This window comes from Natrix helvetica, assembly GCF_964273705.1.
Source record: "Natrix helvetica genome assembly, chromosome: 12".
Taxonomy (NCBI): domain Eukaryota; kingdom Metazoa; phylum Chordata; class Lepidosauria; order Squamata; family Natricidae; genus Natrix; species Natrix helvetica.
In genome coordinates this window covers 10,960,349-10,981,013 of record NC_138556.1, presented here as the reverse complement: position 1 = coordinate 10,981,013, position 20,665 = coordinate 10,960,349, and the positions used below count along the sequence as shown (strand labels likewise).

Genomic DNA, 20,665 nt, shown 5'->3' with positions numbered 1-20,665 from the left:
ATTTAATTTGTTTATGTAAAGAATACAATAACATTTACAAATACAACTTTTGCAAACTAAGGCAAAATACTTCCTTGAACACTATAAGTATCCATGTTCGCCAGACTGATGCCAAAATGACGTAATGTACGTTGCAATATTGAACAGAAGATCACAACACACATTTTGTCACTCCCCCTCCCGCTCCAAACTTCTAGGCCAGTGATGGTGAACCTTTTGTGGATCGCGTACCAAAAACAGGGGGAGCGCAGGGGGGGTCATGCATGGGTGTGCCACAGCCATAGTGTTATGCGCGTGACCCCAGTGTGCATGCGCGCACGACCAGCATTCCCCTCCATTTTTAGTGTGCTTTTTTCACCCTTCCCAGGCTCCGGAGGCTTTATAGGAGCCTGGGAGGGCGAAAACAGCCTTCTCTGCCCTCCCGGAGGCCCTATATAGGGGGAAAAATAAAATGCACCATAGCAGTCTATATGATTTCATAGTGCTGGAGAGGCTATCAGTCTTGTCCCACTGCCAGGAAAAAAATGAAGTCTGAACTGCAAAAACAGGCTCAGTTGAATCCAAGCAATATGGCGGTATTATAGTCCACCAAAACTCTTTGTTTGTTCCATTGTTGTCACTTAGTGGGAAGCTCCTACCCATGAAGAAGCAAGTCTGCAACTTAAAGATCCTCTTGGACTTCTTCTGAAAGAGAAGGTGAAGACTGTAGCCATGGAGGCTTGGTTTGGCTTTGGTTGGTACACTAGCAAAGGCCCTACCTGGGATGAAAGAACTTCGCTAAAATGGCTCATGCCTTTCCCATTAGCCAACTAGCCTTCTCTTGCATGCTGTACTTGGGATTGTTTAAAGACCTACTTGGAAGCTGCAGAGGGTCCAGATTGCAGCAGCCTTTATATTCCTTAATTTATGTCATTGGGAGCACATGATGTATGTGCTACAACCCTTACACGAGTTGCCAATAAGCTTCTCTAAGTTCAATTTGAAGTACTGGTTTCAATCAGTAGAACCCTCTATGGCTTGGCACTTGGTGGCTTCCAAGACGGCTTTCTCCAGTTAGAATCAGCTGGAGCTGCACAACTATTCCAGAAGAAGCAGCCTGTGGTTCCTCACTTCCAGGAGGTGAAAAGGATTGTGGTTCCTCAATTCTGGGAAGTTGCTTCTTTGTGGCAGTGCCGCCTCTTTGGAATGGACTCCCAGTTGACATTAGTTTGGCGCTCTCTCTCTCTCTCTCTCTCTCTCTCTCTCTCTCTCTCTCTCTCTCTCTGCCTTCTGCAAAAAACTTAAAACAGAGCTCTTTTGTAGAGCATTTGGGGACTGAGCCCACTTATTGTTACTTCGGTTGTTGTTTCTCTACGATATTTTCTCCTCCTTCTTCAGTTTCTACCATGAGTGCATCTGTAAAATGCCGAAAGTTCTTTAGACAAGGGCAGAAGGGATGGAGTCTTCTGGATGTACAATAATAGCTAAACCACGACTTGCATAAACTCATTACTCCATTACTTCCTAGAAAAGGCACTGAATTGCTTCTGTTTTATTTTACATTTCATAGTAAAGGTGAGCCCCAGGTGTGACATACCTAAAATTTCCACAGAGGTGGCTGCAGCGATGACAGGCAAACACACAAATACTAGTAGTAAAGTGGTCATGTTTTTCCTGAAATACAAACAGAGGATAGTGAATTAGTATTTTTGGTAGGATGAACAAAACAATAACCAAGGATCGTGTAACAGTCCATATCAAGTACATAGACAGACAGCAAGAGTTTATACAACGACACATTTAGGATTTCACCTCCTGTACCTGGCAAGGAAGAAAAATACTCTGCATTTCAATATTTTGGATGCGCTGCCTATTACAGTCAATACGGAATTTAAATGAAGAGGTGACAATGCTCAGCCTTCCAGATGTTGATGAGTTAGAATTTCCACTTCCCTTACCATTGTTCAGACCAGCTGGAGTTGCTCAAAATTGGTGTTTAGTCACAGCTGGAAACTGGACATTGTCACCTCCTAATTAGCAGCTGCTAAGGTTTATTAAATCACAGTTTTTCTGATGCATCTGAACAAGGAAATTGGCTTACACATGGCGCAAACGATACTTGCATCAATTCTTCAGTGAATTGAAATTGCACTATAAAAGCCAAGTACACCGAAATGCAGGAGCTCAGCTGGCTTCATATCCAAATATCTAATGAGGCACAAGTTGATATTAAAGTAGAATTGGCTTACGAGCATAAGTGGAGAGGAATAGAAAGTGGGTCAAGCTGAGCCAGACAATAATGTGTACTTAATATACCAAGTCATACATTATTGGATTTCTAGGAAGGGCCGATAAAAAGATGCAGAAATCATCTTTCAAAATTCTCCAATTTAGTTCTGGTCAGATGGGGAATGAAGAAGGGAGAAAGTAGAAGCAATTTCATGGAAAATTTTCAAAGACCAATGAAATTCTCCAAACATTTTACCATTAAGATTCCCCCCCCCCTGTCTAGCCTGTTATATCCATCACAATTGGTTTCTTGATAGCAATAGCACTTAGACTTATATACTGCTTCACAGTGCTTTCTAGCCCTCTCTAAATGGTTACACAATCAGCCTATGGCCCCTAACAATCTGGGTCCTCATTTTACCTCCCTCAGAAGGATGGAATGCTGAGTCTACCTTGAGCCTGGTGAGATTTAAACTGCCAAATTGCAGGCAGCCAGCAGTCAGCAGAAGTAGCCTGCAGTACCGCATTCTAGCCACTGGGCCACTGCAGCGGGAAAAGAAACAAATGGATTATAGAATAAACTAATCCTCAATTTAATCCAGCACAAATGACCAAGACTGAATTAGTCAAAGAGGGATGCATTATACAAAGATCTAGCTTTCTAGGCTCTAATCTGAGAAAGATGGAATGAAAATCAGGAAGAGGCCAACTAGTCACAAGGTGGATTGGTACACCATTGGAAGGCTTGAAGGGTCAGGTTAGGGACAACATCCTGGAGAAGATCTATTTAGATGTCTTCTAAGATTCAACATCTAATTGATGGCACACAATCAATCACCCATAGTTGGAATATCAAACTGCTGTCCTGCTCTATGTGGGTCTAGGACAACTCACCATGGCTAACACATTGGGATCATTTGTCAACTTGCCACAGTTAACTCAGCACAGAGCAACTTGCCAATCTCGTTGCAGGACAAATTCAAATTCAAATTCAAATTAAAAGCCTTTCTTGACATCATGTATACAAGGAAATTGGTTTAGCCTCTACTGGTGCAGTCCATACAAAAATGGAAGACAACATGAATAACATAAAGAATAATCCTTATACAAGTAGTTAGGAAAATTACTTGCCATGGGATAATTGAACACTGTATTAATCGTTTCATTCAGTTACTTTTCTATTGGTGACCACATTTTCATTGAAATGATTGTAACTCTTGCATTTCTGGGTTAGCTTATCTTTCTTTTATGATTATAGGCCACAGTCCTGTAGAAATTAATTTAACGTTTCTTTTTTTAAAAAATGTTTTATTTATTTTATTTATAATACTTTTCAGCTCCATCAAACAGTGTGTGAACTTGGTACGATTATTTGAGAATTCATACTTGTTGTTATATTCATTACAATAACATTTATAACACAACTATATATCAAGATAATTACAATAATACATAATATCATCATAAACGTTTCTCCAAAGTAACATTTTCTCTTCTTATATCTCCTCCTTCCTAACTTCTGTTTCTATTCTCCAGCCATTGATAAAATACATCCCATGTCAAAAAATATTCACTTTCTTCTCTGTCCTTGATAATAAGTGTTAATCTGTCCATTTCTGCACATTCCATTATTTTCTGAATTACCCTCTTGTCTGACAGGATCTCCTCACTCTTCCACTGTTGCGCAAATACAATCCTAGCCGTGGTCGGTATATGTAAAATTAAATATGTAGTCTTTTTGTCGTATTTTTCCAGTAGGGTGCCCAACCAGATATGAATTTTCAACAGTATTTTTTAGTTTTGGGACATGTCTACCACATATGGTAATATGAACCTGGTGTTTGGTTACATTTCCAACATTTGGCTGATCTTTCTTTGTACATACTAGCCAAGCTTGCTGGTGCAAAGTGCCATCTATAAAACCATTTTGTACAAGTTTTCCTTATACTGCATATAAGGAAAACGTTTCTTTTTGTTGAATTGTCCCACAGAAAGTTGGCCCATTTTGGCTATATATTGTGATAAGATAAATGTACAAAAGACACCTTCTTTATATTTTGCAGCACAATTGTGCAAAATCAAATAGTTTGTTCATTCCTAGTGATATAGCACGTCGAGTCAGATTTAATCTTGGTTTCTTCACCTTGTTGCTTAGAACTTTGTACAAAGCTCCAGTTCAGTAGGTTAATTTAGAGTTTGGTGTATTGTACAAAGCCAGAAGAACAGGAGTTATTCAAGAAACAGATTTAGTGGTGTTCCCCAATGTTTGCCTACATGTGCCTGATGCACTTCATCCCACTTAAAGGTAAAAGTTCCCCTCGCATATCCGTGCTAATCGTTCCCAACTCTAGGGGGTGGTGCTTATCTCTGTTTCAAAGCCAAAGCCAAAGAGCCAGCGCTGTCCAAAGACATCTCCATGGTCATGTGGCCGGCATGAATAAATGCCAAAGGCACACGGAAATGCCAAAGGTGGTCCCTATTTTTCTACTTGTATTTTTACACGCTTTCGAACTTTGGTCCCACTTAGCACGTCAAAATTTGTGCAGGTCTGCTGAACTCAGTGTATTTCAGCCAGTCTTGCCTCTTTCTATCCATGGGCCTGGGAAATAAATAATTACTTTGGATTAAGACTGTTGTTTTTTGGTGGGAGGGGTGGGGGAAGAGAACATTGAAAAAAAATCTTCTCTTGTTTTGCTGCTATTCTCTCCTGGACATTTTTGGAATCAATCAAACTGTGAGAGCACAAAAACGTCAAAAATCAAAAAGGAGAAACTTTATAGCTATTTGTTCTGGGTCATGGAGGGAAAGAACATCAGGTGCCTCCATTATTTCAGGGAAATCCTTCCTTACTGGTCTGTCAGCTACTTAATTGCAGAAGAAAACAGGGAAGGAAGGAGATAAAAAAGAAAGGCAGAGAATGAAGCATTGCCATGAAAAGTGCCACCAGTCTTGCCAGGATCACTTAATAAATTAACTTGCAGCTTGGGGAAGCCAAATCAGCCTAGGGAGTTTTCTCCTGCATTCTGTCTGTTAAAAAGAAATATGCAAAAGAGAGACAATTTAAAAAAAAACCGTAGTTTTTGGAGTATAAGACACACCGGAGTATAAGACACACCAAGGTTTTGAAGAGGCAAATTTTAAAAAAGGGCATGAATAGCCTTTAGGAGGCTTGTAGAGTGCTCCTGGGGGGTGAGATGGGGGCAAAAAATGAACAAAAATGGCCCATTTTTTGTTCATTTCTGCCCTCCCCAGCCCCCAGGAGCACTCTGAAAGCCTCCTAAAGGCTATGCATGGCCATTTTGGTGAAGGGGGAGGGGTTTCAGGAGGCAAAAAAAATGCTGTATTCAGTGTATAAAACACAGCTAGATTTTCAGCCTCTTTTCTTTGAGGAAAAAAGGTGTGACTTATATGGTATTTATTATTTATTTTATTTATAATTGAATTTATATTACACGCCTATTCGCCCCTGATGACTCAAGGCGGCTTACAAAGTATAAAACCTCATTTAAAGCAGTAAAACTAATAAAATGACCCCAATAAGTTAATATAATAAAATCAGCCACCCCAGCAACAGCAGATCACAGAAGCCATTTAATGGCCTCCATCCCGCTCTGGGTTCTCCAAGCCCACTGGCAGAGCCAGGTCTTCAGAGCCTTCCGGAAGAGTGCTAAAGTGGGGGGCGTTCTAATCTGTGGGAGAATGAGGTTCCACAGAGAGGGAGCCACCATGGACAAGACCCTTCTTCTGGGTCCCAACAGGTGCATCTCCCTCTGGGATGGGACCCGCAACATTCCCTCCCTCCCGCTCTGATGGGTCGGGTAGATGTGACTGGCAAGAGACAGTCCCTCAGATAATCTGGTCCCAAGCCATGAAGGGCTTTAAAGGTGACAACCAGCATTTTGAATTGCACCCGGAAGCAAATTGGCAGCCAATGCAGTTCTTGCAGGAGAGGTGATACATGCGCACACCGGGGTCTGCACAAAACCATGCATGCTGCTTCATTTTGCCCCCACTGGAGCTTCTGGAGTGTTAATTGCACATTCTTAAGTCTTTTGCAAATGTTCATTAGACCTTCCTTTTTAAAAAATAATAATAATTAAATCACCCCTACCCCCATTCATTTTGTTCCTTGTTATTTCAGCTTCTTAGCAGTTAGGAACGTGATTGCAAGCAACATGACAAACCTGAAAAGCAATAATAATTTAAAAACAGCAGCAACCCAGCCATTACAGAAAGCACACAATAAAAACACAGCTGTAGCAGTCAGTGTGAATATCATTTCAGTACAATACCACCAATCTTTCCATAACTAACGTTGAATGAGTACGTTCTTATTCAAACACAACACAAACGTTTCAAGGCGATGTAAGTTTAATCGTTAACATAGTTGCTACACGACATCGTGCTGCCCTTTGCTGCAAAGGGACCATACAGATATGTTATAAATCACTGAACTCTATAACTCTGATATTTGAATTATTCATCACAATATCACTAACCTTTCCATAACTAATATTGAATAAGTACACTCTTACAAACACAAAAAATCCAAGCTAATTCAGCCATTAACTACACAGGTAATCATAAAGCACTGAGCTCTACAATTCTGATGCTTGAAACTGTTTATTTGTAGAATAGAATTCTTTATTGGCCAAGTGTGATTGGACACACAAGGAATTTGTCTTTGGTGCCTAGGCTCTCAGTGTACGTAGAAAGACAAGATACTTTCGTCAAGAATCATAAGGTACAACACTGTTTATTTGTCACTTGGTTAATTTGTTATCTAGATTGCAGTCTGGATCTGGTTCTATTGCCTCCATCTTTTTTCCTGAATAGCCTTTCTTAACTAGGACACCTCTGAATCAGTGGTTGGGTTTCTACCAATTTGGACCGTTTTGGCCAAACCGATAGTTATTTGGCGGCCTGGGTCGCTGGAACCTGCAGCGACCCAGGCCTACCACGCCCCAAACAGGTTCTCCAGGCAGCGCTATAGGTGTGGCCATCTTGTTTTTCAGTTCTGCGTATGTGCAGAACAATTTTAATTGCACTGCGCATACGTGCGCAGCACACATCAAGGGCGCACCCAGGGCGCACATGAGCAAACCAGCAAACCAGCAGTAGTGCTTGCCGGAACCCAACCCTGCTCTGAATGTGTGGAGTCTGAGGAGAATTTAATTCCAGAATCTTTAACGCTGCCCAAAATGGCTGATGATTATGGGAGATGAAGTTTATCTATCTGGGAGCATCCAGATTGGAGCAGAGTACCTGGGAGAACTTTACCATTTTCGAAAAAACAAGATGGCCGTTGTTATGTCAAATGACTCATAGAGATGCTTAGAAGAACCATTTTGTACAAGGCTGAAAGTGAACGGAACAACCTTCTCATTTCAGGTTTTTTTTTTTAAAGAATAAATTATTTTCCAGTGGGCAGGCTCCTGAGTAAAGAGCGGAATGAGTCACATCTGCATTTAAACAAGACCACAGATGAACGAAATGGCCACACCTAGAATTAAAACTCAACTTAACTTTTTCATAGCTTAACCAGGGAGGCAAACACGAAGGTTTGTTGATTCACAAAGAAGCTTCTGTCTGCTTCCCCAGTCCGGGCTGTGGTTTGGGTGGATCCCAAAGCGCCCTGCCCCTGGGTGCTCTTTCTAAGACCCCTTTGTTGTAGAAATTTCACACCTCTCTGCATCTCTCATCTTGCAGACACTTTTCCCACTCCTTGGTTTTTATGGCAACTTTACTCTTCCATGAGCCCCGAAAGGCATCACATTTATCAGGTTTTAGATAAAGTCACACCCTTCTCTGACATCTTAAACCAAAGAGTAGCAATTTGTAGAAATTGTTCAGTATTGCTAGAAATATTTCTCAGGCTATTTCATGCCCCCAGAGATTCCGCTTATTCCAACACTGGAGGTTTTTAAGAGGAGACTGGGCAATCATTTGTCTGAAATGGTATAGGGTTTCCTGCCTGAGCTGGAGGTTGGACTGTCCCTTCCAACTCTGTTATTCTGTTATCCTCTGTGAAAATGTTTTTGGATGCTTTCTCATGGAAGATTACAAGTAGAATAGCGTATAACTTTATTACGGTCATAGACCAGCAATAGACAGCATTGTTTACAATATATTAAAAAATAGTACTGACATTAATAGTGGATAATAACATCCCTGTTAAGAAAATGCATGTTCTCCAACCATTAGGGTCACTCCCTAGTTTACGTGAGTAGAGAGCCGATAAGTATGTGAGTAAGTATAATTTTTCAAAAATTGTTAGATCTCCAAAATATTGGCACAAATTGACAGTTATAATTTTGTATTCATTTTTTTTTCTTGTGGACATTGCAGCAACACAGAAGTTTGCCACTGCACGCATGCTAGCCAGGTTTGAGTCCTGGAGGAGAAAGCCTACATAAAAGTTGTCTGCTTTCCTGGCAACCTCTCTAATAAGGGGAGATTATACTGTATACTGACCTATAAACTCTGGAATTATACAAGTAGAAAGTGGTCTTCTGTGATGTTCAGGCATCAGACCAGTTGTGGCCTGCTTACTAGAGCCAATAGGATTTCAGCTGCAATATCATATTTCTTTAAATGTCATTCCTAAAATTTACCAAAGGACAACACTTGCTCTGAAAATGTCTTTTCTTCTCGAATTTCTCTCCTTGACTCAGCTGCTCTTATTCTTTTCATTTTACATTACTGATGTGTGCGTGTTTTCCTTTCTCTCACTCCCCAGAATCTGAAGCTAATCACTTTTCAGCCACTGGAGGAAATACAGCTTTCCTGGTGCCTTAACAGCCATAGAATTATCTTTTCCAATGCTTCTGGTGCCAATCATTGGGTGAAGAGGGGAAAATGTCCTGTTGCACCGATAGTAAGTGAGGACAGATAAATAAGCTCATTGTTAGTTGACTACTCAGTCAGAAGGCAGATGTAGGTCAGAGATAAACTCTAAACAACAGAAGAGAAACTCCAAGGAAATCAATCAAAGCCTTAAATAGAGTCCAACATCAGGAAACTGAAATAAAATCAAGACTAGCAAATATTCTGTTTAATGAGATTACCTATTTCACACATTAAGCTAAGATAGAACAGGGGTGTCAAACTTGCATTGTCATGGCGGCATCATCATGACTTTTCACCCCTTCGCTAAACCAGGAGTGGCCAACATGTGATGCATCTGGCCAGAAGGCCATGAGTTTGACCACCCTGCCATAGAACTAGAATAATAGGGTTGGATGGGACCTTGGAAATCTTGTCGTCCAACTCCCTGCTCAAGCAGGAGGCCTTTACCATTACGACAAATGGTTGCCCAGTCTCTTCTTGAAAATCTTCAGTGTTGGGGCACCCACAACTTCTGGAGGCAAGCTGTTCCACTGGTTAATTGTTCTCACTGTCAGGAAACTTCTCCTTAGTTCTAAGTTGGATCTCTCATTAATGACCTTCCACCTGTTCCTTCTTAGACCCTGGCAAGGTTCCCAGTGTACTGAACCCCAAGCCATCCAGTCCCACTGGAGCATAACCTGGTGTTCCATCTGAAGATAGATGGCCTATTGCAATCTCATGAGCTACCCCTTGATTTTCTTTAAAGCCCAACAGCGTGTTATCTGAAGAAGACACAATCCGTCCCTTTTGTGTGGAAAAAGAGGAAATCTCCATGAGGCTTACTCTCAGAGGTTGGTGTGTATGTGTGTGCAGTTGCTATGAAGAGGTTTTTTTTTAAGCTGGATGATCCCCATTATAGAGTTTTAAAAAAGGGCCCATCTATTCCATGGCTCAACAAAAAAGCTTCTATATGTCTGCACTGTAAGTCTATTGAGGGAAGATGGGCAGAAACAGCTGCTCACACCCGTTTGCCTTGTACACACAGATGGATGGAGACTGGAGTAGTTCTAGTTACACACACATAGGATGAACTGTTCTGCTCCCCTCCAAGGAGAACAGGGAGTTTTTCAAAAGCAAATGCTATGATTTCCGCTGTTGCATCTTGCTTGGGTTAATTTCGTATGTAATGACTTGCTTGGTTTCTCACTCCACCTCAACACCCTCTCGGCCAGCCTGCCACCCTACTCTCTTGCCCTCTTCAGAAAGAGTGTGAAACTTTTTAATAAGCTTCTTTATTCATAATAATGACAATGAAACGTTTAAAGGGTCTTTGCTGCTGCGTGGCAGCCAAAAGCTGGCAGCGTGTGGGCCGTGAGAGGAACACAACTTTTGCTGCTGCTGCAGAGACGTTGGCTGTGGAAAGGCAACTTGAGGGCTCCTTGGTGCACTCTGAACTTGCTTCTTTCCTTGCAGACATTTCATTACCCAACTAGGTAACTGCATCAGTGCTAGTAAGGAGTGTGATTTGCGCTCAGTTTATATTCCGTTTGCCCTGTCAATGCTGATAGGGTTGATCTTAGAGGTTCTTTGATTGGGGTGCTTACTGTTGGCTTCTTTTGAAGTTTCTTGATTGGAGTATTGTTGACTTGTTTGTTGGCGGGGTGTTAGTCTCCAAAATTTATCTTTGGAGGTGTGTAAAATATGCCCGTGGGAGTGTTTATGAATCGTAAAATGGAAGATTCGCCTTTCCTTTTAGCATACAAGTTGACTTGGCTTATAACTGTTGATCTGGGTGCTGATTGCTGGCGGAGAGGTGGGTGGGTCTTTTGTTCCCCTTTTAGCTGGTTGATTGTCTTTTTGCATAGTCTGTAGATGTTGTTAATGTCTATGTGTATCATCATCATCATCTTCATCATCATCATTTTGGCCATTGTCTGTCCACTGCAGGATGAAGGCCTCTTCTGCATGTTTCCAAACTATATGGTCTTTTGCCAGTTGGGCCTGCAATAGTTGATGATGTGGTTGATCCATCTCGTTTTAGGTCTCTTTCGTTGATACTTTTGATCAAGTGGGATCCACTCTATGACCTCCTTGATCCATCTGCCGTCACTTCTTGCTATGTGACCAGCCCATTTCCATTCCAATTCTTTTACTCTCTTGATATTGTATAGCTTTGTTTGTTCTCTAATCCATGTGCAGATCTTTCTATCTTGTCTTGTAATGCTGAGCAGGTATCTTTCCATGGCTCTTTGTGCCACTCGTAGCCTTTGGATTGATTGTGAGGTTAGTGTCCATGTTTCACCAGCATATGTTAGAGCAGGTAGCAGACACGGATTTTCCTTCAAGCCATAGGGAGAGGTTAGTTTTGAAAATTATGCTTAGCTTGCCTGCCAACCACATTTAATACGCCATTCAATTTCCTTTACTGTATCATCTTCCACTGAGATCCATTGGCCAAGGTATATATAGTGGTCTACCATGTCCACTACATGGGCCGCGGTGCCTCAGTGGCTAAGATGCTGAGCTCGTCGATCAGAAAGGTTGGCAGTTCGGCGGTTTGAATCCCCAGCGCCGCGTAACAGAGTGAGCTCCCATTACTTGTCCCAGCTTCTGCCAGCCTAGCAGTTCGAAAGCATGTAAAAATACAAGTAAAGAAATAGGGACCATCTTTGGTGGGAAGGTAACAGCGTTCCGTGCCCCTTTGGCATTTAGTCATGCTGGCCACATGACCACGGAGATGTCTTCGGATAGTGCTGGCTCTTCGGCTTTGAAATGGAGATGTGCACCACCCCCTAGAGTCAGGAACGACTAGCACATATGTGCGAGGGGAATCTTTACCTTTACCATGTCTAATTCTTCTCCAGATATAACATTTTTTATTTCGTTAGTTAATTTATTAAACACAACCTGGCTCCTTTTTGGGTTTATTTTTGAGCCAAATGGTTCTCCTGCTTCGTACTGCTCTTGAATGTGTCTTTGTAGCTCATCTAACATCATCTGCAAATCTAAAGTGATTTAAAGAGGTGCCATTGATTTCTATTGCATCTTTTGCCCTGTCTAGTTTGAGAAATACTTCTTCAAGGCAAGCTGAGAAAAAGACAGGTGATATTTCATTGTCTTCTGGCACACCTCATTCTATGTTGTTTCCACTTTAAGATCATTAAGGCAATTTTTTCCCTTTATTTTTATGTGTCTTCTAGCCGATAACCTGGCGTTGCTCGGGTATTTATTTATAGGGGGGAAATGTCCACACCAAATGTAATTTCTAATGTTGGATTTTCCCCTTTACCAGAGGGAGCCCCCTTGTGGAGTACTGTGAAGCTGTTACCATGGCAACTCCACTGCTCTGTACAGTAGAAGCCATTTTATGGCACAACAGGCTGTATCTTAACAGAACACACACCCAGTGGGGTGTTAGGGGTGTCTTACCCCCCACAGTATTTGTTTCCAGAGAGTAAGTCATCTGTGTACCAAGTTTGGTTGAAATTGCTCAAGGTGTTCCCGAGTTATGCTGGAACACACACACACACACACACACAAACACACACACACACACACACACAGAGCGATGATAGATAGATAGATAGATAGATAGATAGATAGATAGATAGATAGATAGATAGATGATAGATAGATGATAGATGATAGATGATAGATGATAGATGATAGATGATAGATGATAGATGATAGATGATAGATAGAGAGATAGAGAGATAGAGAAATAGAGAAATAGAGAGATGATAGATAGATAGATAGATAGATAGATAGATAGATGATAGATAGATAGATAGATAGATAGATAGATAGATAGATAGATAGATAGATAGATAGATAGATGGCTAATTTATCAAAGCGCCAGGCTTCCAGAAATTCCTTGGAGTTTTTGGACTTGACTTGATCTAGGATGGTCATATTTTCCCAATTGAAGAAGAAGCTATGGTTAAGTCCGTTTATATGTTGTGAAATTAAAGAGATTTCACCGTGTCTTCTGGCCTGATGAGCAACATGGCAGGTGGCTTTTTCAGGGCAATGGAAAGCTGTAGTGGAGGCCTTTGAGGAGATGACCAAATTGTGGGAAGGGGAAATTTTCCAAGAGCCAAGTGCTCGTCTCCAGTGCAACTCTGGGAAAGAAGCAGCCGCCGCAGAGGACGACAGACAGATTGGAGAATTGGAAATGTCTTATTTAAAGCCAATGAACCTGCCTATTGTCCTCCAAAATGAGATGAAGACGCCGGGGGGAGTTGACTCCAGCTGCATACCAATGCGCCTCCTTGTGAAAAAATAAAGGCAGGGCTGTGCCAATGTTATTTTTGTTTGAAGCCAAGCACCAAGGAAACTTACACAGGGCTCCCCCACATAAAGTGAGCAAATAATGGAGGCTGGGATAGATGCAAATCACCTTGTTGCGTTTGTCTGGCTGTGTTTGAATCGCTACTGGATTGGGAAGAAATGCGCATGGGACAGGAATCAAGAAGGCTAGATTAACAGCCATCCCGATTTTTAATTACAGACTATAAACCGGGGAGAAGGAAGCGTGAACTGAATGATGTTTCCATAAAAGTCCACGGATGGTGTTACATAAAATCGAACATAAAAGTGCATCCTGTTGTTTTTTGGCCCCAGTTTTCTGTGCCTGGCATCGCATTGTCTCGGCTTGGTGTGTGGGAATGGCAGAAAAGATGGGCCATTCCGATCTTGAAAAGTTTGCTTAAGCAAAGCCGGCCTTGAATCATAACCTCGGCGAGCATCTACTCCTATTGTGCCCATGAACATTGGCATTGTTCTGGAGCAGAATGATCAGGTCTGAAATGAGCCAGATTTGTCGGGACTGGCAGTCCTGCAAAGTGAGGAATCAATTGGAAAAGCCCGTTGGAGCTCGCGGGAGCTCGGGTTGAAGCAACATGCTAAATTGTAAATCTGGATGAAGAAAAGATGACTCCTCCATTGGCAGAAAATGGGATAGCTCAATGGGAAAAAAAGGGGTGGGGGCACGATGGCGTAGAACAGGGGTGTCAAACTCAATTTCATTGAGGGCTGCATCAGGGTTGTGTTTGACCTTTGAGGGGGGGCGTGGCATGGCCAGGGGGCATGGTCAGCTCAATGTCACTCATGTTAGGGGTGCCTGTGGTGGCCCAAGCGCTCTGCCAGCAAAAATGGGTTCCCGAGCTCCTTTTTCACTGCGGGCCAGATCTAAGCACCCCGTGGGCCAGATCCAGCTGCCCGGCCATGAGTTTGACACCCCTGGCCTAGAACATTAAATATGTTAAAATAATGATCAATTAATTTAGCATATTGGATGAACAAGGCCAGTGATGGCTAACCTTTTTGCCATTGCATGCCTAAAGCAAGGGGAGCGCAGGGTGGTGGTGTCGTATGCGGGCATGCCCACACCCATAATTCTATGTGTGTCACCCCCCACACATACAGGTGTGACCCCCCACCCCACCCTCCCCCCACTTTTTGCGCACAATGGACCCGTTTTCCGCCCTCCCCAGGCTTCAGAGGCTTTCTAAGAGCCTGGGGAGAGTGAAAATGGCCTCCCTGCCCGCCTCCCCATGGAGGCCCTCTGGAGGCTTTAGGAGGCTTCCTTGATGCCTCCGAGGGCAAAAAAATGGCTCTATGGGCAACCTGGAAGTCTGTTCCCGAAGCCTCCTGAAGCCTTCAGAGGGCAATCACGCAACCCGGAAGTTCGGGAACGGACTTCCGGGTTTCCCATAGGGCCGTTTTTCTCCCTCTGGAGATTTCAGTGAAGCCCCAGAGGGCAAAAGATGGCTGAAAATGAAGGTCAAAGTCAGGTAGCCAGCACCCACATGCACACTGGAGCTGACAGGGCAACGTCTTGCACGCACTAACAAATGGCTCCACATGCCACCTGTGGCACATGTGCCATAGGTTCACCATCCCGGAACTAGGCCATCGTGCCCGTTCCCATAATACATTGATGACTCAGTCCCATGTGAAGATCCAGCCATTGTAAGAGTAGAGCAGACTTGCAGGTTATATTGGTGTAACATTCAGTAGTTGTAAGCAGCTCCCTGGGTGTTAAAGATTTATCCCTTTTGTGTGAATCAGATTGGTATAGGGCAGGGGTGTCCAAACTTGGGAACTTTAAGACTTGTGGACTTCAACTCCCAGAATTCCCCAGCCAGCATGGCTGGCTGGGGAATTCTGGGAGTTAAAGTCCACAAGTCTTAAAGTTCCCAAGTTTGGACACCCCTGGTATAGGGTCTCCTGTTTGGGCAGAGGATTTGGACCAGAAGATCTCCAAGGTCCCGTCCATCTCAGTTATTCTGTTATTCTATTCCAGGTGTGTCAAACTCGTGGCCCATGGGCCAAATGCATCATGTGCTGGGCTCCACCCCTGCCCAGTTTTTTGAAGGGGAAAAAAGTCCCTGATACGTCACACGCCACCGCCATGACGACATGAGTTTGACATCCGTGTTCTATTCTGTTATTCCCATCCATTATAAAGGTGGTTGAAATGACAGTCCTTAGAAGAATAGCACTTAGACTTATGTACCGCTTCATAGTGCTCTACAGCAGAGTTCCCCAACCTTTTTGGCTTTGTGGACCAGTGGAGGGTGGGGGGGGAGAGAAGGGATAGTTTTGCATGAGCAGCAAGCAAGCGCACAGGTGCACACAGCTCCCTTTGCACGAGTGGTGTGCACACTCTTACCTGCTGCTCACGCAAATGAGGCAGGTGTGCATGCACTTGCCCGCTGGTGGAGGCGCACATGGGCATGCTCGCCCACTGTTTTGGCTTCTGACAGCTCACGGCCTAGTAGTGGGACATGGCCTGGGGGGTTGGGGGAATCCTGCTTTGCAGCACTTTCTAAGTAATTGACAGAGGCAGCCTCTTGCCCCCAACAATCTGAGTCCCCATTTCACTGACTGCAGAAGGATGGAAGGCTGAGTCAACCTTGAGCTGGTCAGGATCGAACTCCTGGCAGTGGACAGAGTTAGCCTGCAGTACTTCATTCTATCCACTGTACCACCATGTCTCTTGGTGGGTGTTACATCCTTCAGGATTGTGAAATTTTTTAAACATTAAAAAAAAAGATTATCGTGGTAGGATGGAATGCTTTATCTGCTATTTTACCTGCTCTTATTTTCTCAGACATATAATTGAAGAGCAATTCTAGAGCAATCCTGTCTATTTCTGTAATGTAGGAAAGGCCTTGAGAGACTGGGCAAAGAGCTGCTGTTAAGGGAACGGTCAGATAAGAGACAACGTAGCCTGCAATTGTATAGTGGGTGGAAACTGTTTCCCAGGCTGCAAAGGAGACAGGAAGGAGGGAGTTTTAGACTTGCAATGTAGAGGTTGCCCTCGCAGGGTAAACCAGATAAGGAATATCAACCAGATGAGCTAATTCTATAGTACTTAATTGGGAAGTGACACTGAGGGGAAACTGCTGGCCTTTCATATCAAATGGCAGTATAAAACCAACTTAGTGGGAGAAAGCTTTGTTGCTTTCCCGGCCTGCTCAAGGTTAATATGCAAGAGCGAGGTGAGGACAAAAGAGGAAGGTATGAGAGAGGCATTGCATATGAACAAAGGGTGTCACAGATACATGCATGTCAACCCAATCCTGTGCTCACATACAATAGCAGAGTTGGAAGGGACCTTGGAGGTCTTCTAGTCCAACCCCCTGCCTAGGCAGGAAACCCTGTATCATTTCAGACAGATGGCTATCCAACATCTTCCTAAAGACTTCCAGTGCTGGGACTTTCACAACTTCTGGAGGCAAGCTGTTCCACTGATTAATTGTTCTAACTGTCAGGAAATTTCTCCTCAGTTCTAAGTTGCTTCTCTCCTTGATTAGTTTCTACCCATTACTTCTTGTTCTACCCTCAGGTGTTTTGGAGAACAGTTTGACCCCCTCTTCTTTGTGGCAACCCCTGAGATATTGGAACAATGCTATCATGTCTCCCCTAGTCCTTCTTTCTCTTAAGCTAAACATACCCAGTTCCTGCAACCGTTCTTCATATGTTTTAGTCTCCAGTCCCCTAATCATCTTTGTTGCTCTTCTCTGCACTCTTTCTAGAGTCTCCACATACGATGCAACTTGCAGGGATTTGCAGCAGTCGTGGGATTCAAAAAAATTTAACTACCGGTTCTGTGGGTGTAGCTTGGTGGGTGTGGCAGGGGAAGGTTACTGCAAAATCCCCATTCCCTCCTGATCAGCTGGGATTCGGGAAGCAGAGAATAGATGGGGGCGGGGCCAGCCAGAGGTAGTATTTGCTGTTTCTCTGAACTACTCAAAATTTCCGCTGCCGGTTCTCCAGAACTGGTCAGGACCTGCTGAATACCACCTCTAACTTGCAGGGTGCAAAAAATATCAAAATTATTATATAGGTGTGTGCCATGAATGGAGCTAAATGAGATGAAGCCCCAGAAGAAGGCTTGGCACCCTGATAAAGGTGGAGACGGGACAAGACAGTGGTGGAGCAAACAAAATGGGGAGAATCTGATAGGTAGGGCAGGGAACTGCAAGAGCAGAATCCATTCATATTACTTTTTCTAGAGGCGTAGAAAGAGGAGCTTCAGCAGGTGCAACATGTCACTTAATTTTCTAGGGAAATAAAGAGCTGGAAGCCTGCCAGCTTTGCTTATTCTTGCTCTATTGGCATGGACGATGCCAAGTCTGAGGACTGTGTGATTTCTTCTTAAATCAGAGCTTTCCATTCCCTTAAAGCAAAGCTGGGCAAATCAACTATTTCCAGCCAAGGGGTTGTATACTTAGTGGGATTGAAATGGATTTTTCTAAGCCTTTGAGGCAGAGGAGGTATTCAACAGGTTCTGACCAGTTCTGGAGAACTGGTAGTGGAAATTTGAGTAGTTTGGAGAACCGATAAATCCCACCTCTGGCTGGCCTCGCCCACATCTATTCTCTGCCTCCTGAGTCCCAGCTGATCGGGAGGGAATGGGGATTTTGCAGTAACCTTCCCCTGGAGTGGGGAGGGAAGGGTGATTTTGCAGTATCCTTCCCCTGCTACGCCCACCAAGCCATGCCACGCCCACCAAGCCATGCCATGCCCACCAAGCCAAACTCACAGAACTGGTAGTAAAAAAAAATGAATCCCACCACTGCTTTGTGGGGGGTTGGGGAGCCCAATTGTGTTGTCTTTTTGTTCTAGGCCAGATTGAGAGTCAGCAGGCAGGCAAGCAAGCAAATGAAGAAAAATCACTAGAAAGGGCAGCTTTAATAAGTCGTTTTGCTGCTGAGGTTTGCGTGTCTGATCTAGGAGCATTCTGGGGACAATGCAAATGAACCTGGGCTTTAAAGCGAGGATTGCAAATTGCAGAGAAATCCAAGACCATATGACGCTCCGATAAGATGACACTGCAAAAAAAATTTTTTTACTGGAATCTTTTTTGCTGTTTCGTTTTAGAAATGACAATGGAAGGAAGCCTTCTGTGCTCCACACACTCCCTGGAGCCCTGCCAGAATGAACAGAGTATCTCTGCATCTCACCCATCTCAGTGACCCTGAAAAGACAGCAGCTGCGTGGATCCTTCAGCATTTCAATGTCATTTCATCAGCAGCATGTTGTCACTATCCACCAGCTAGAGTGTGATCTTAGCTACAAAGGAGTCAGCCATCGTTGACTTAGTAGCCATGAGAAATGAAAATCTAAATCTCGTTAGGCAGTCATTGGACACAACCTGACCAAAAAAAACACCCAACCTACAGTAGGGGTTGGCAACCTTAAACACTCAAAGAGCCACAAAGGTCCTAACCGGAAGCCCCCCGTTCAATTCTGGAGCCGACTGGAAGTCCGGTTCCCCCTCCATAGAGTCTTTTTCCTCTATCTGTTCTAACTGAAAGCCCTTATCAATTGTGCAGCCAACTGGCAACAGGGAGCCACAGCAGAGGGATGAAAGAGCCACATGCAGCCCCAGAGCTGCGGATTGGTGACCCCTGCCCTACAGCATAAAAAGCTTGTAAATTTGCACAGTGCCTCACATGTTTGGAATTAATGATTTAAATAACAGAATAACCAAGTTGCAAAGGACCTTGTAGGTCATCTAGTCCAGCTCCCCACCCAAACAGTAGACCCTACGCCATTTCTGGCAAAGGGAAGTCCAGTCTCTTCTTGAAAGCTTCCAGTGATGAAGCTCCCATTGTCAGACCCGGTAGCCATCTTTTACATTGCTCCTTCAGGCTTGCCACATTTTTTACTGTGGGAAAATGGGCGGGGGGGGGTGTTATATGGAGTATGTGGGGGTATAGTCAAAATAACATCCCGTTCTCAGAGAGTCAAGGACACCTTGCCTTGCAGCTGCAATGGTGTGACCTGGAGGCATCTCCAGTTGGGACAGTGCCTGATTGGGCCATGGGATGGACATGTGGGTGCTGGGCAGGGACTTGGACTTTCTTTTGGGTGGGGCAAACCTGGAAGCTTTCAGATTCGGGTTTTCCCAGATGTGCCCATAGGACATCTCTAATAAAATGGAACTTTGAGGAACCTCAAGGCTCAGAGTCTTCTTTTGTTGGAGGTGTTACTTGGAAGCCTATTTCTGTGATTTTTTGCCTAGTTAATGGCATGGATGGATCTAGGCTTGAAGTCATCAGATTCAAGAGCATTTCTTTGATTTCATATACTGTGTAGTGGTTAAGGCCCCAGTCTAGAAAGCAGGAGACTGTGAGTTCTAGTCTCACCACAGGTGCAAAAGCCATCCGGGTGAGCTTGGGCCAGCCACTTTCTCTCAACCCTTGGAAGGGAGCAATGGCAAACCATTTCTGGAAAACCTCGCCAAGAAAACGGCAAGGACTTGTCAAGGCAGTTGCCAGGAGCCAACAGACAGACAGACAGACACTCAAATGTTGAACAGCAATCTGAGCAATTTCCACCCACCCCATCCCCCACAATTTAAAATATCCCAATAACCCAGCAACTTTTAGAAGTGTGTTAGATTATACACACCCGGGCGAGAGTATTTTTCTTTGTAAAATCCGATTATAGAAAATGGGCAAACATTTTAGGCTATTCTATAAGCCAAGATTCTTTTTAAGAAATGAGGAACCGTCTCTACGGCTTTAGAATAATAGAATAGAATTCTTTATTGGCCAAGTGTGATTGGACACACAAGGAATTTGTCTTTGGTGCATATGCTCTCAGTGTACATAAAAGAAAAGATACATTCATCAAGAACGTTTGAGAGTTGCACTGCGTAAGAACTGTGGTAGTCATTTCATGAGAAAAATGCACATTTTGAACATCTATTGAACCAAAATGCGATGGTGCTGTAGGTGTAAACATTTGTTTTATTGTTTTATTCATATAAACTGCTGGTTTCTATCAAAGTGTGCACCGTGGGTGGCTTTAGGGTACTTCTAAAAAGTTTGTCAAACTTCTCCTGACGCTGGCAGCATGTCTCATCTTTAAACTACTATGGTCAGCGAGGACTGATTTATTCCTGGAGAAAAGCAATCGCCTTTAACCATAGAAAAAAATAATAATAATTACATGTATTCTGGCTCTTACCCATTAGGAATTAAAAGAAGAAGTTTAAAGAACACACAAAGAACCAGACTAATAGAATAAAGGAACAAAAACCATGCATGTTCCTTGTTCCTTCTCCCCCCTCCCTTTTTTTTTTTTTAAATGTATGTGGTCACATTTT

The 20,665-nt window shown here is 43.4% G+C and overlaps 1 protein-coding gene across 3 annotated transcripts in view; it reads right to left on the bottom strand.

The window, feature by feature from the left end:
• The window catches only part of ACAN (aggrecan), a 77,236-nt gene that overhangs the window by 53,489 nt on the left and 3,082 nt on the right, over positions 1 to 20,665 (bottom strand). For all 3 annotated transcript variants that reach the window (XM_081964549.1, XM_081964551.1, XM_081964550.1), the window contains exon 2: positions 1,577 to 1,653. In XM_081964549.1, the coding sequence (XP_081820675.1) occupies positions 1,577 to 1,646 (70 nt within the window). In that variant the 5' untranslated portion in view covers positions 1,647 to 1,653. The remainder of the gene's footprint in view (positions 1 to 1,576; positions 1,654 to 20,665) is intronic.